The 15,296-nt window shown below is 38.8% G+C and overlaps 1 protein-coding gene across 1 annotated transcript; it reads right to left on the reverse strand.

The window, feature by feature from the left end:
* Positions 1–3: 3 nt before the first annotated feature.
* ano7 (anoctamin 7) lies at positions 4–12,173 on the reverse strand. Its single transcript, XM_027005837.2, has 24 exons — positions 12,019–12,173; positions 10,616–10,750; positions 10,298–10,346; positions 9,623–9,771; positions 8,858–8,965; positions 8,424–8,560; positions 8,078–8,135; positions 7,587–7,697; positions 7,191–7,356; positions 6,799–6,889; positions 6,619–6,715; positions 6,371–6,514; positions 5,765–5,902; positions 5,571–5,669; positions 5,095–5,197; positions 4,890–5,001; positions 4,756–4,810; positions 4,523–4,620; positions 4,274–4,419; positions 3,529–3,734; positions 3,146–3,285; positions 2,881–2,971; positions 2,178–2,297; positions 4–1,796 (listed from the first exon to the last, which is right to left on the reverse strand). Exons 2-24 carry the CDS (start codon positions 10,709–10,711, stop codon positions 1,644–1,646), a joined length of 2,667 nt encoding a protein of 888 aa, XP_026861638.2. The 5' UTR covers positions 10,712–10,750; positions 12,019–12,173; the 3' UTR covers positions 4–1,643.
* Positions 12,174–15,296: the final 3,123 nt, after the last annotated feature.

The raw sequence follows: 15,296 nt of genomic DNA on the forward strand, positions 1-15,296 counted from the left end.
TGGATTGGGAATTAATTTATTAATAGTTCCAAAGTTTAATGTATATTTCTCAAATCCACATTTGACAGAGACTCTTTCATATTTATCAGTATGACAGTATACGTGCTGGGAAATGAACCCATGACTTTGATGTTGGTGGCATCAGTGAACTACAGGAGCATTATAGTGGGGGCATTGTAGGACAATAGGATAATAAGTGCACTGCTCTTGTTCCACTGAAGACCAACATCAGTAGAGCTGTATGGTTCCAGTCGGATTCACTGGGGTGTTTATTTATTTATTTATTTTTTACTGTCACAATCTGCATTCTGCAATTTACTGGATTAAACATGACATTTTATGAATATTAGTAGAGACCTGTTTCCTATCAACAAAATAAAGCTTGCTGTTTACATGTGTTTCTAAGCACTGGTATGGCTGAAAATCTGCAGTTTCTAACTAGAGATAACTAACTTTAAATAGCTATTTAAATAGTTAAATAGCTGTTTTCTGTTTTCTTTAGTTTCCACTAAATATCTGATTTGTTTTCTTACTTTCTTCTAGGATTACAAGCTTGAAATACAATTTAATAATAATAATAATAATAATAATAATAACAACAGCAATATATAACTGGCCTATAAGTAATTCAAAATAGAAAGGTAAGCAATACATTTGTTGTTTGCACATAAGCAACGATTTGTTGTTTTATTTGTTTTTATTTTTGTGAATGTCACATTGTGTTATAATTGTGATTGTTTCAATTGTTGCATTTGAACAGAAACCAAATAAAAATGTCTAGCCTTGGTTGGAAAATGAAGATAATTCAATTAAATTTACTTAATTAAATATGATCAACTCAAATGTTTGACACCATATTTGAACCTATTCTAGCTGCCTAAGGGGATTTAGTGTTCAGCAGGGGCGCTAAGGTACTGCTGAGCACTGAAAGATCCTTGAAACCTGTATGGGTCAGCTATGTTCAAACCTTTATCAACAGGCAATCCTTATAATCACTGAATAGAAAATGCCCCCTTGCCGTATTTGTAGTAGAAACAATAAATGTGATATTTCTAGGGCCCCTTGGTTAAAATAATGTTTCACAAAGAACATTTCACAATACAAAGATGGTGCAGGAAGTATCACTTTGAAAACCCTTTGTAGGATAGTTCTAATAGTCTTAATACTATAGTGTTTTGGCAAGATGAAATGAGTCATTTAAAATCATAGAGCATTCAAACAAACAAAGGACAAAAGGTCATTTTTTTTTGGATTTCTGCTTACTACATGGGTGTACTTTAAAAATGGCTAGCTGTGCAAAAATACATAAATATTTAATTTTGGTACATCTTTAAAATAGGTAGTATCATGACAGTCAGTCAATATGATTCATAGTTGAGCAACTGCTCCTACATGATTATGGAGCACACAAAAAAGAGAAAAGAATTCCACAAAAGGAGGGTTAAACATTCCACAATGTCCTCACCATCACCTTTGTGCTATTTTCCAACTTCTAATTAGAAGATGCAGAGCTAAACCAATATCAGATTTGTTCTTGGTTTATTTTTGGTTTGATGGGCCAGACAATGACCTCTCCCTCCCTTTCTCGGTGTATTGTATAGACAACCATTTCCCCTTTCCCATCAGGACAAAACTGTTAGAGGTCAGAGCGAAGGTTTGCCTTCGGGTACAGGTGTCAGACTTGGTGGAGGGGAGTCTGTGTCATGAGGTGAAGCTGCCGAGCTCCGAGGTCTTCCTCTGTGGCGTAGCTCAGATTGTTGATGCGACATCTCCTCCAGAACTGATTCCTCGAGAGACTGCAGAGGGGTAAACAGCAGAGTGAAAGAACCTTTCTGCTATTTCCTCCCTTTTTAATGCTGTGAGTTTAAAGTTTTAGTTTGGTGCGTCACCACACTGCAAGGGTGTTTTTTTTGCGTCAAACTGCTAGTGTTTTTTTTTCTTGGCTTGGTTGTTTTTCATCATGTCTGAAGATAAGGGACAAAGAAATCTATACATCAAAGAGTTTCAAGGGAACCGCAATCACGAGATCTTACACATTTTCAGTTCAATTAAGTTTCCTAAGTTCTTCAAAGCTACGCTACAATGGCCAAATCTACACATGAACATAGCAACATTCCTGTTTTCATCTGTCTCATTAATATACTTCAAACCTACTCTAACCACATGGGTCATCTCACCTGGTTCTCGGCCAGGGCTTCTTTTGCCATGTACTGCTCTCTCTTGATCTTTATCTCCACTTCCTCTGGAATGTCTGGGACCATCCAATCGATTATGCGACCAATCAGGAACACCACATGCTGAAACATGAGTATTGAATGAAACGTAAGGGAGATGTTAAGCACAGATGGATTAACAGGTTTTCAGATTTGTGGTATATGGATCATGTATTGACTGTCTTATGCTTGAAGCAACACAGGAAGAATATAATGTGATTACATTAATTATATTAATTACATTAAGAAAATGCAAAATAATAGAAATACGTGGGTGAGATTTTTCTTCATAAAATGCCTAAATCACACAGGTGAACAAGTGAACAGGACTTTTCCTCTATACAGTGCCACACAGGAATAGTTGGCACTGATCTATGGGCCCATGCCTTTTAGGGGCCCCATTGTAATGGATAAAAAAAAAAGAATTAGGAGATCATTTGTGAGGGGGGACCCAAGATTACAACTGCCTAGGGGCCTCCACAGGGTTTAATCCAGCACGAGCTCTATAACTTCAACATTTCAAAATTTGCAGGAATCTGTAATTATTTAATGAAAATATTATTGTGATTAGTAATTGGGCAGAAGAGAGCATACATTTAATATGCATATTTACATGTAACTCAGGACATTTAGGAAGTTTAACGAAATGAGTAATAATGCACTAGACCTCAAATATAATGACGAAACCTAGCCGAATGGCCAGCAGGTGATAGTATTCAGGAGTGTGGCTTCCCCTTTCATCTCTGAAGCCTCTATACCTGAGAAAGAACATCCTAACCTTTAATACTGCTAGACATCACCTTCACAAATAACTTGCACATGGATCACAATTTGCTTTACCTGGCTAGTAATCAATTGTTTGATGAACAACTGAATGTGTTATAGAAGCTGCAGTTCACAAGTGCCATCAAATGCTAAAACCAACTCTCTACCTGCACTGCATATAATTTTGGGTGAAGTTATCTGGAGCGATGGAGAGGGTAAAATCAATGTACCCTCTCAGACTTCCCTCGGTGGTATAACGGTAGTAGAGGCGAGGCAGGAAATCCGATGTGAAAGCAATCAGGAAAGCCTAGCAACAGGAACAGGAAGTTAAATAAGTACCTAATTAGCTTCTCATTAGCTACTCAACTGATTATGTTTATGTTTAACAAACATACAACAAATGCTTTCTGATGAAGGAAAAACGCTTATCTGCTTATTTCGGAAAACCTTCAACTAACTGGCATAGATTCACTGGGGAAATAAGAATGAATCGACCGATCTAAGTGGAGGAAACTTGTCTGGTTGAGCCTTAAGAAGCAGTAGCGCTCACATTGCTAACCACAGCCAGGTAGGTGATGATCTGCAGAATTGTGAACCATATTCCAATGTCCTGTGCCCTCTCCGCAACGGGCCGGCGGTACACGCAGACGAACTTCTGCGCATCCAGGCGCACCTCCACCCAGTTGTTTACCAGGGCGAAGAATGGCGCCAGGGGACAGGCTGCCACAAAGATGGTAATGAAGCCAAACTGCAGGACTGCAAAGAGAAGGAGGAGGTTTTTTTGTTTGTTTGTTTGTTTTTTAAAATGTATTTATTATTATCAAGGCTGTTTTTGGAATATTGCGCTTGTTAAAAAGCAATAACTCCCTAATTCAAAGTAACTGCCCAAGACATGCCAGAAGAGGAATCTGATAATTAGTTCACCATTAGTATTTCAGACATGATGGAAAGAATCATGTAATTTAATAAGTATGGTAATACTGGCCATAATGTAGGCCTCCTGTTATGACAGCGTCCTATGGAGTGTGATATTTTTTGACTGATTTATTTCTGTTCTGAAGTCTTTGACTTAGACTGAAGCCTGAAATCTTCCAAATTACGAGATGCTGACATTAACTCAGCATTTTACATTTCTTGTTTGTGCAATGGCCCAATCAAAACAGCATCCCATATGAAAATTAAAATAAACATAATGGAGCAATGGCTATAATATCTGAGAAGCCAAGGAAAGTAAACTTCAAAGCAAAGATTTTCTATACATGCAATAATGTTGGCATGTGAGATTGATGACTCACCCATTTCCAGATACTCATCAAACAGACCCTGGCACACTAACAGCTCATAGTCAGTTTCCCAGGGTGCCGCCCTCTCTTTCTCATTCTGCTCCTTTATTTTTTGAGCTGGATAGAGTTTCCTCTTGTTCCACCATGTTTTTATCTTACTGTTAAGGGCAGGGGGTCAGGGGGATGGGTGTGGTAAGTTCCAGCATTTAAAAAATAGCTTTGTGTTTTAAAAAAAGAAAAGAAAAAAGAAAAATGACTTACGGGAGAACAAATTCTTGAACGTTGCTGATAACTTGTTTGCCTACCATGATGACCAACAACTCTTGAGCAAGCTCAATTAGACATCCTGAGGCACCACACTGGACAAAAAATATAGGATGAAAATAAAGAACACGAAACACATTCTGTTGCAGGCCATTGTGAAAAACGAAGATGGATACATGAATGAATGAAGAAATGAATGAATGAATGATGTCAACTGTGTTCACACTCACATCTTCATTTCGAATCCCAAAAAGTGTATAGTAGTTTCCAGGGTATCCAACAAACCTTAAAATTAGAAAAATCCATTGGTTGTCTGTACCATTTTCACCTGACTGAATGATAGTTATTTTTCTTGAATACACACCTGCCCTTAAAAAATGCAATATAGACGGGAGACGAGTAGAAGTTGACAAACTGGAAGATGAACACCTTGAGGATGAAAGCATCTTCATATTTGGTCTGAGTCCGGTGCATTTCTGTTCATAGGAAAAGAAGATAACATAAGCTCTGCACTGCAGCATCAAAAGACTGAAAACTGCTAAGATGTTTCATAATTGTATAGGCTTTACCCCATTTGGTCAGGACTTCAGCTAGATATGTGTAGACTTTGGACAGTAGAAGAATAACTACTAGGTTTAGCACAGAACCAGTGATACTTGCTATCCTTCCAGCCTGTTAAAGAGAGAGGACACAGCATGGACTATGGTCTATACAGTCCCAAAGGCCATATTTGACAAGTTATTCAATGCCTAAGTAATGCACACTATTCCATTAATTTGCCCTTGGTATTACAGTCAAGTGTTTCTAGTTAGAAACAGTACTGTTTAACAGATGTGCACCCTAGCACAACTAATCACACACTGACAAGTCAATGGTGTTTTATGGAGTGTGATTCAGATTAGGGTTTTTTACTGTAATTACACTTTGGAATGATCCTATGACTGTGAGAAACAATGTTAATGTCAATAAAATGATCTTGAAAATTTTGAATGGAAATACAATCTCAATCAGAAAATGTGTACATAATATTTAGTAATGGACTTACAGAGAATATGAAAAAGGCATTCTGAGATCTGTAGATGATAATGCTCAGGATGGTGCGGTAAAGGATAATTGTCATTAGAAACATCAACACCACGGCAACCTGGAGAAATCAATGTCAAAACCATCACACGTGACATGCCTTTCAATATGAATGCAAAATGACAGAGTTGGTTTCCATGGCACATTGTGCTTTACCATGAGAATGATGACCATGTTGCCGGTAACAATTCGCCTAAAACGGCTGGTCTCGGGGAAATGAGGTTCCTCCGCGCCTGTCACGGGGTTACGGATGGTCATAGGAGCCATGGCAGCGAACTCCGGTCTTGGCCTCTCCTGGAATTATAGGGGGAACATGTGGGACACGGATATAAAACACTGCACATATCTATAATATATGCATTTATATTTAGCTGTGCATGTTATAACGGCAAGTTGTAAATGTTTGCAAATATAGGCACTGTCTTGAACATCACAATGACAATAAGGCAACTCTTGCTCTCACAGTAGACCTTCAAACACTTGTGTAGAATATCAGATACAGAATAGTGTACACTCCCATTCCTACAGAGCAATGTTCACTCCCATTCCAACAGAACAGTGTTCACTTATGTTCCTGCAGAACCTCAGGAACGGGGCCATAGTGTGGTGCTTGATATTCAGGGCTTGATATTTATGATATGGGGTGAATTAGATGTGCTTGAATTCAAGAATTCAAGAATTCAGTCAAGGAGTCAGGAACACTAATATGGAACAGCACATTTTTCCACAGCTGCATGGCCAACGAGGGCCCTCTCTGCCTACCTCATTATCCTCGAACTGAGAGCAGTCCCAACGGTGGGCCAGAATGGAGCAGGTGCGTTTCCAGTACTCCAGGAAGGTGACTGCCCACAGAGACATGAAGATGCTGAAGAACACGGTTCCTCCATTGTCAAACAATAAGCCTGCCTATGGCAAAATTGTAGATAACAGGATACCTTGTATAAATCTGATGGATCTTCTTTACAGGTCTATAACAGAATGTTAAAACCCATCAAAACCATTAAACCCACCCTATAAGTGTAGCAGATGCTGGAGAGGTTCCAGTAGCTGCAGATGTTGCAGAGTGGACACATGACAATGCTGTTGCCATGGCTACAGACCTCCTGCCTAAGACACACAAATCAACACAGGTCCGAAAAACAAAGGTCAATTATTCATGGGCTGAGGTCAAAGGCCTCAATGTCACTCACGCTGGCACATCAGTGACCATGAGCCAGATACCAAATAAAGACAAGAGGAAGCCCACAATTGCAGCAGGAAGTAACCACCCTGTGTAGAACCCTGGAGAGAGAGAGAGACAGCGAGAGAGAGAGAGAGAGAGAGAGAGAGAGAGAGAGAGAGAGAGAGGAAGAAACAGAGAGAGAGATGTTTACAGATATGTCAAAACCTTAAGGTTGAGTTGGGTGGGGTAAAACTTGTCATGCACTATTTACATTTAGATAAGGATTGTAGACCTCAGAAACACACCTCACCAATAGCATACAGTCAGACACTATGAGAAAAAAAAAATGCATACAGTAAACTCCCATGTCTGGCTTCATCTTCATCTTATAACCTTTGAGCTGGTAAGGACAGCACATACCCAGCCAGGCAAAGTAGAGTGCGATCTTCTCGCCGAAGTATTCGCGGATGTGGTCCAGAGGCTGGTACTTCTTCCAGCAGCCCCAGCGCCCCCAGTACTGGTACAAGATCTGCCTCATGTTCAGAGAGGAAGGCTCCACTGGGCCACTGGGCTTCTCATATGGTCCCTTACAGAAACAATGATTGGTATATGTTCAATAACAAATTGCTGGAAAGGACAGAATAGCCTTTAAAATCAATATCAAGATTAGGCTGGTAAAATTTTGACCAATGTTTAAAAAAACATTGATTTTTTTTAATAATAGGCACATGTTAAAGATAATTCTCAGTTACTTGATTTTGTTATGTTACAAGGAAAAGTCTTTAGAATTGACACTATTATAAAAGACACTTTTACCTCGTGTAATGGATAGGCAGCTGTGAACACTTTCTCATTGATCAGCCTGGCTACTCCAACCTCTCCCCTCTTCAATGCACCGAATGGTGTCCGAGATAATATCTCATACAGCTGCAGAACAATAAGCAGAGGGTCTTGACAAAAGGTCACATTTAGCATTTATTTCTAACTCATTAAGAAAAATGTTCTCCAAAAGTAATGTGAATAATGCCATATATGAGCTACTCAGGACAAAGTTAGTGTGATATTCTTTGCTGCTCGACCCTGCTAACTTCCTAACCTTCAAGGTTAGCATTTGGGGGGTAATAATATTATGAAAAGGTTTAGTTTGAGATAAAGAAGGTAAATGCTGATAAGTACAAAAGACAACTTCTAGGCAAGGCCAGGCAGATACTGTGAATATGAGCATTGTCCACACCTGACATATCTCATATATATTCTATTGAGTAGCTATTTAAATCAGCTTTATTTGATCAAACATTCAAACTCACGATTTGATGTCTCTGTGTTGTCTTGAAGAAACTGTCTCTGTTTTCATGTCCAAGAAACCTACAATAAGAAACAGGGGTATGGTAAATTGTGTGTGTGTGTGTGTGTGTGTGTGTGTGTGTGTATGTGTATGTGTGTCCCTTTAAGGAATTGGCAGAATTAAGTTCATGCTGTGTCAATACTGCTCTGTATGAATAGGGATCTAAGTGACCATTAAACTCCACCTCTTGACTACCGACACTCCTAAATTTATCCTGTAATGATCTAAATCCATGTACTACAAATCCTACCCGTCCTTGAGAAGGCTGCTGACAGGCTGTTGTCCAGGACAGAAACTCCACACTGTACCTTTCTATCTTCTTAGCACGGAACTGGCAAGTGTAGTAGTCTGGTGGAGGGTTGGGCACTTTTTGGGCTAAGATGTTAGGGATGTGTAACTTGTCCAGGATGGTCTCTGACCAGTTGGATTCTTGAGTTGTCTCGACCTATGGTACAGGCACACAAGTAGTTTAATTTTAATATGCTCTCTCTCTCTCTCTCTCTCTCTCTCTCTCTCTCTCTCTCTCTCTCTCTCTCTCTCTCTCTCTCTCTCTCTCTCTCTCTATATATATATATATATATATATATATATATATATATATATATATATCTGTGTGTGTGTGTTTGTGTGTGTGTGTGTGTGTATGTGTGTGTTGAGTGAACATATCCTTTGTGAAACCTCTGTAAAACCTCTTGTGAAACCTCTGTTTGTTCAGGTCACCAATATGTCACTCTTGATTTACCTGTAGTGGAACCTGAAGATTGATCTCCTCAGCATAATAACACAGCACACTCCAGGGGGCACTTAAGAGGGCAAATGTTGTCTTTGTCTCTCCGTGCACAACCTCTTTCTGAGAAATGAACAGAGAGATTGTATTGTATTGTATTGTATTGTAACATCAGCTTTATTAAACTGGCTTTATAAAACTACCTACACTTTATACAACTTCAGCTTTATAAAATTACCTCCACATTACTTAAGGAGTTTTTATTACAGTTTTTTTTATAGTATTTGTAAAGATTAAGTTATGTAATGCATGCAGTTTCATGTCAGAAAAAAAGACAATTGAAATGCTTGTGAATGCAATCATAAATACTGAACTAACTGATGTGTAGGAATAATTTATTTGCCATTACTAGGTGAGGATGTCTACATTAACACGAATGAACACAAATAAATTAAAATGTAAGCTTAATTATTTTCCACAGCTACATTACCACTATATTAAGTACCCAAATACTCTTAAAACTTCTATTAAAGAAAGAGCAGAAATATCTGTGCTAAGTCAGGATGTTTATTCCGAGTTACCTTGCCTCATGTGCTTGAACATTTAGATGCTTGTTAAATACCTGTTTGTGTTATCAAGCTCAATTCTAGCAACTTCAGTAATATTAAGAAATATTGTGAATTTAAGCATCTTAAAGAAGAGACCTATCCAGGGTCACTGGAGCTAATTATAATGCAGGCATGGGATATGACATTTGAACTTTAACCTCTGGCTACTGACCGTCTCCTGACGGAGGCCAGTGTTTCGCAGCCTGGACAAGAACTCGGCCCTCCATTTCTTGTGGATGTCATTGCTGGTTTGAGTTGATGTGTCCTCCGGTTTAACAGGCAGTGATTTACTTAAAGGTTCATCCCACACTAGCACAAAATCTGCCCACACAACACCAAAGATATACATTACCAACATTCTGTGATGCATGAACAGTGTAATCTGAATCTGTAATACACCTTAGAACTGCATAATCTGCCATATCTATGCATCAGTTGTGATAGCTCAGTTATTTGCCTTATTATTTAAGTGTTGTGTGTTTCCAGATTTTTCTAGAAAACCAAACAAAAGTGTGCAGCTGAACGAGCCCTGTGCCATGCTCATTAGGGAAACTTTTAAGGGCGTTGTTGTTGACAACGACACTGCTATTGGGACACAAGTGAGGCCTATCTGAACGCTGCACTCAATGTGAGGAATGTATTCATCTGTTAACTCCTCCAGTAAAACCACAACAACACACACACACACACATACACACACTCACAGGTAATATGAGTAGCAGTCTTGCAAAGACAACACAGCCAATGAATACATTTTAAAATAAAAATAAATACACATGGCATTATTGTGCCACGTCAAAATAAACTCAAATTCCATGCAAATAATAAAATGCTCATTGACACTCACCAATGTGTGTGATGCCATCACTAAACACGTTGCTGTCCTTATGGGGAAACTGTTGGGAATATTCAAACAATGCTAATACATATATCAAATGCACAACACCACTCTGTAGCAAAGCACGTCACACTGCTACTCTATTTCTTTTGGTAATATATTACTGAGAAATTTTATTTATTTAGATTTTTGTTTCACTCTCCTGCCCTTTATCTCTTTTTGGGAACTAATTGCTTATAAGTCTATAATCATCCTATATAAGGATTCTTCCCTCTGTTATCTCTCTCTATTACACACACACACACACACACACACACACACACTTACTCTCTCTGTATCCATGCTTCCGTAGCTATTGTCTGGGAGCTCCGACAAAGCAATCAGCATTGTGCTGTCCTCTATTTCGTTGTTCTTCTTCATCATAGTCAACAGTAGCCTCCTTTATTTATCCTCTTATAAACTCTTAAAAACATGCCAAGACAAAGTGCAACGCACGTTAAGTGGAAATATTTAACTCAGAAGCCTCTGGTGATCCCTGAAACTTATGTCATTATAAATACTAGCAAGCTGATAGGTGAACGAGTTAAATGCATTAACAGGTGAGTCAAGAGCTTGGACCTAATTAGGAACAGTGTGAGGCATAACAAATATAAAGAGATCCCTATAGGAAGCCCTGAGCACATACAATTCCCCAAACAGAGAAGACTCCAATACAAAACACAGGTTACATGCACAATTCTACAGACACGAGTCACTCCCTCTCTCCCACTCCCTCTCTCTCTCTCTCTCTCTCTAGGGTTTGTAATATACAAACGGAAGCCTCCATGACATAACACTGATCAAAATAAGTTGACTCTGAAGCCACTGTCCAAAAAGGATGCTTAGCAAAAATACATACACACGGGAGTTGAACACTGATGATGAAGAGAGTCAAGGCTGAACAACCAGCCAATGTATACTTCTGTCCCTGGGAGGAGACTGTGTGAAGATCTTTAGTCTTGTTCACATATCATCTAATTTAATTGATAATATAAATGGCGTGAAATTATACACTTGCAGGAAACTTTCATTTCTAACTTGTCTGTACACTGTACCTTAATACAGTACCTAACAATAACTTAGCAAGACATTTTAAACTGTTTTTTTAGAAATGTATTCATAATATGAAAAAATATCTTATAATGTAGTTAAAATGTCAATTTTAAAATGTTAAAAATGTTAATGCTAAAATGTCAACATTTATTTCTATCCTAGCCACTACAGTAGTGATGTTAGATAGATCCTCTGAGTTTCAATAATTTCATTTAGTCTTGATTCAGTACCTATAGGTGGATGCTTGCCTGCATGCCATTCTTTTGATTTGCATATTAGTGATGCATACAGAATGATGATTGGCAGGTGTGTTGATATCAAATAATGCCCACCAGGCTGTGAGATGATAGACAGACAGGCAGGGAGTAGTGGCACATGGGAGTGTGCATTATGGGGATAGGAAAATAACACTGCTCCCCCCTTCCACTCTAGATCACAGTAAAAAAAGGACTTCCAGCACTTATGCAAGTATGGCTTAGATGGATACCTATCCTGGAGACATTCTCAGCTAAGGGACCAGAGCAAAGTTTTTGAAGGCTTGCCTTAAGAATAACTCTTTCAACTCCTAGAAGACATAGAAGACACCTTTTTGTTTTTACAGAACATGCAATATTCTAACAGAGACCCTTTCCACCTACCTGTGTTTGACTGGTTGTTAGTTTCTTTTTTCCTGCTGTCTGTTTCTCGCTTTGGCATGTCAGTCTCAGGTATATCCTCCACAGTTTGGTTATCAGTTCCACAGCTGTACTTTTAATAGAGAAGGTCTGTAGTATAGGTCTTCAGGGAGCCTTGCTATCTGTCTGTGCGTCTGCCTGTCTGTCTGTCTGTCTCTCTCTCTCTCTCTCTCTCTCTCTCTCTCTCTCTCTCTCTCTCTCTCTCTCTCTCTCTCTCTCTCTCTTTCTCCCTCTGTCGTTCTCCCAGCTCCTGCAGGATATTGCACTCATTGTAACACATCCCCTCATGACACATAAGGAAAGAAGGAGGGAAAGTGAACAGTAAGAAAAGGGGGGGCAAGCTTCATCCTGTTTGCTTTTAAGGAGGAGTCTCTTTCTCTTTGACACACACACACACACACACACACACACACACACACACACACACACACACACACACACACACACACTTAACCTAACAAATATAGAAAAATTCCTGACAACGTGCAAGCAACTATTATAACTTGAGAAACCAATAAAAGTTATGCTTTACATGAGTTCTCTGGCCCTGTTCTAGGAATAGCTTCAGTGAGTCTTTGGGGCTACCAATTCCAGCCACAGAAATGTACATTTAAATGTACGGCATTTAGCAGACAGTCTTGTACAGAGCGACTTACAAAGGTGCACTGTCATTTACTCATAGAATACATCCTAGCCAGTAGAGTAGGTTAGAGTCCAATATACCAACGATCTAGAATACTGTAGAAATACAGGGATTAATGCAGATGCCTAGAAGTACAAATACATAAGATCTATTTTAGACAATGATAAGTGCAATATACAATAAGTACCAGAGTTTGTTAGACAACATCAGTGTAATAAACAATAATCTACATTAAGTACTAGTTTCAGTTAGTCAATATAGGAGCAGGGTGGTCATTTAAATATTCCACGAATAGATGGGTCTTCAGTCTGCTTTTGAAGACAAGTGTTGTAAATGACATTTTCGGATTATCCTAGGAATATTCCTTTTAGTGCAGACCTAATAGTAAACCTTGTTTATCATGTTACCATAAGGATGATGTGGTCGTACGAAATGTATGGCGAACAGCAAGTTCAAATGATCAGGACTAAAGCTATGTATTGCTTAAAAATATTCTTAGTTAGAAAATACCCTGATAAATATTATACATTTCTGCACGTAAATTTGTGTACTTTAAAGACGTAACTTTAGGTCGTTAATGGTTTTCCACCCTGGTCTCTGCTATGAATTTGTTATGCCGTAGGACTTTAATTCTGAAATGAGAACGAGGCGGATTTATGCGTCCTTCCTAAGGCAAATTTTCGCCGCGAACGGACGCGCATGATTGTAGTGCTCGCCGAATCCTGTCTTCATTGCGGTTTGCAGCTATAGCTATGAGCGAAGTTATATAAGTAAATACTAGATTTATAGTAGAGTCCATTGTGGTTTTACTTGTGGGCTTCATTTCATCTATGTTGGTTGGTTCAGAATCAGCAGTAGGCCTATTGGTATGACTATATAGTAACACAGAATATGGTTTTGTAATGAAAACGTTTCCTAATATATTTCCTAAACTCGGTTGAAAAACTAGTTATAATTTTCGGCAGATTCGTGTGATTTTTAATGTTATCTATTTTGAGTCACCCCCCTAGTTAAAAATAATCACATTTGCAGAAATGCCGTCAAACGTGGAGATAAAGGCGTCGGTGCGTGATCACAGCTATTTGATGCAGCGTGCGAAGGAGTTGAGCGCCTCGGACGGGACAGATATCCACCAGGAGGACACATTTTTCAAAGTGCCAAGGGGTCGCCTTAAACTGAGGGATTTCCTAGTGAGCCTGGCCACTTACAAAAACGAATAGGTTCCAAGAATCAAACGAAATGTTCTCTTTACGTAGCTGTACGAAGGTTGAGAATACGTTTTTATTGATTTAATTCAAACGTTGAATCACGTCTCACCTCCCTTTTCAGAATGGAAGTGGGCAGCTGATATTTTATGAGAGACCAGACAAGGATGGGCCCAAACTATCCAGTTACTCCATCTCTCCAACAAATGACCCACAAGGACTGGGTGTAAGTACGCAAAGATTAGTTTTATTCTTATATGTCTGTCAAAAGTTACTGCATACACTGTGCAGATGGCAATGCTCAATAAAAATATTAGCAGAGAAGTGCAAAAGTGAATCCATTGCATTATACAGCATAGATTTCCAACTCCCGTACATCATTTAAATTTTAAAATGTTTGTTAGTAAAATGTTTTGTGTCCTGTAATTGTAACACTGCTTGCAGGTTAACCAATTTTATTAAAAAGAAGTAGGGTTTGACATTTTTTTTCCAAATTGCATTTCAAGTTATTATTGTGTCCCAGTCTCAGACTGGGAAGGTGTTCTGTTGTGCTCAATGGTCTTCATTTCATACTGGTTCCAATATTCTTGCCTGGTGTGTAGAGGGTTCTGTCAGATGCTCTGGGCAAGCTAGGCCAGGTGAAGAAGAAGAGGCGGCTCTACATGGTGGGCCAAACTCGAGTGCACATCGACTGTGTGGAAGGCCTGGGAAACTTTATGGAGCTTGAGGTATTTCAGAGCCCATCAGACAGCCATGAGAGAAACTTCATAAACTTTGTTTCTAAGCATTTTGCCTCGCAAATGTCAAAACGTGCCACTCCAGGTAAAATGACTGTGCGCTTTATTGGAGGGGACGGTTGAGATTATGGTCTGATTGTATTCGATAGTAATCGATTGTGTGGACAAATTTGGAGTACAAATGGGCCGCGTGTTCTAGTATTGCAGTAAGTGCCACTGATAGCCACTCTCATTCAGTGTGTCCCTGCATCACCATTTGAATTCAACTCAATATAGATATATATATATATATACACACACACACAAACATGCTCTGTTTCAGTCTTTGTACTATTTCAAGTGCTCTGAGTACACTTTAGCAAGGGCAAATGCTTCCTTGAATATTTAAAAGTGTCTACTGCCATTAGCCTTCAAGTTATTTCATATTTGAGTGTTAAAGCAATGTTTTTTGTTTTGTTTTTTAATTTGCAGTTTTTAATTTAATCATTGATTTATTTTAACCATTATTTAATTCACTGATGCAAATCACACAGTTAAGTTATTTATATATAATTAGTAGAGTAGAGTTTGGGATCGAGTGGGACAAATTCTACAGATACATTATTGACAGTTTGTTTTGAAGTAAAACTAAAGCTGTGCATACTAACCCACTGAATC

Source organism: Electrophorus electricus, chromosome 15 (genome assembly GCF_013358815.1).
Source record: "Electrophorus electricus isolate fEleEle1 chromosome 15, fEleEle1.pri, whole genome shotgun sequence".
NCBI lineage: Eukaryota > Metazoa > Chordata > Actinopteri > Gymnotiformes > Gymnotidae > Electrophorus > Electrophorus electricus.

Bases quoted from the DNA above. Each gene is read 5' to 3' on its own strand.
- ano7 (XM_027005837.2), bottom strand. From the start codon at position 10,711: ATGATGAAGAAGAACAACGAAATAGAGGACAGCACAATGCTGATTGCT. The intron at 8,136-8,423 runs GTACAGTGTGGA...TTCTTATTGTAG, and splicing joins CGTGCTAAGAAGATAGAAAG to GTTTCTTGGACATGAAAACA. The intron at 7,698-8,077 runs GTGAGTTTGAAT...ATTGTTCTGCAG, and splicing joins CAACACAGAGACATCAAATC to CTGTATGAGATATTATCTCG.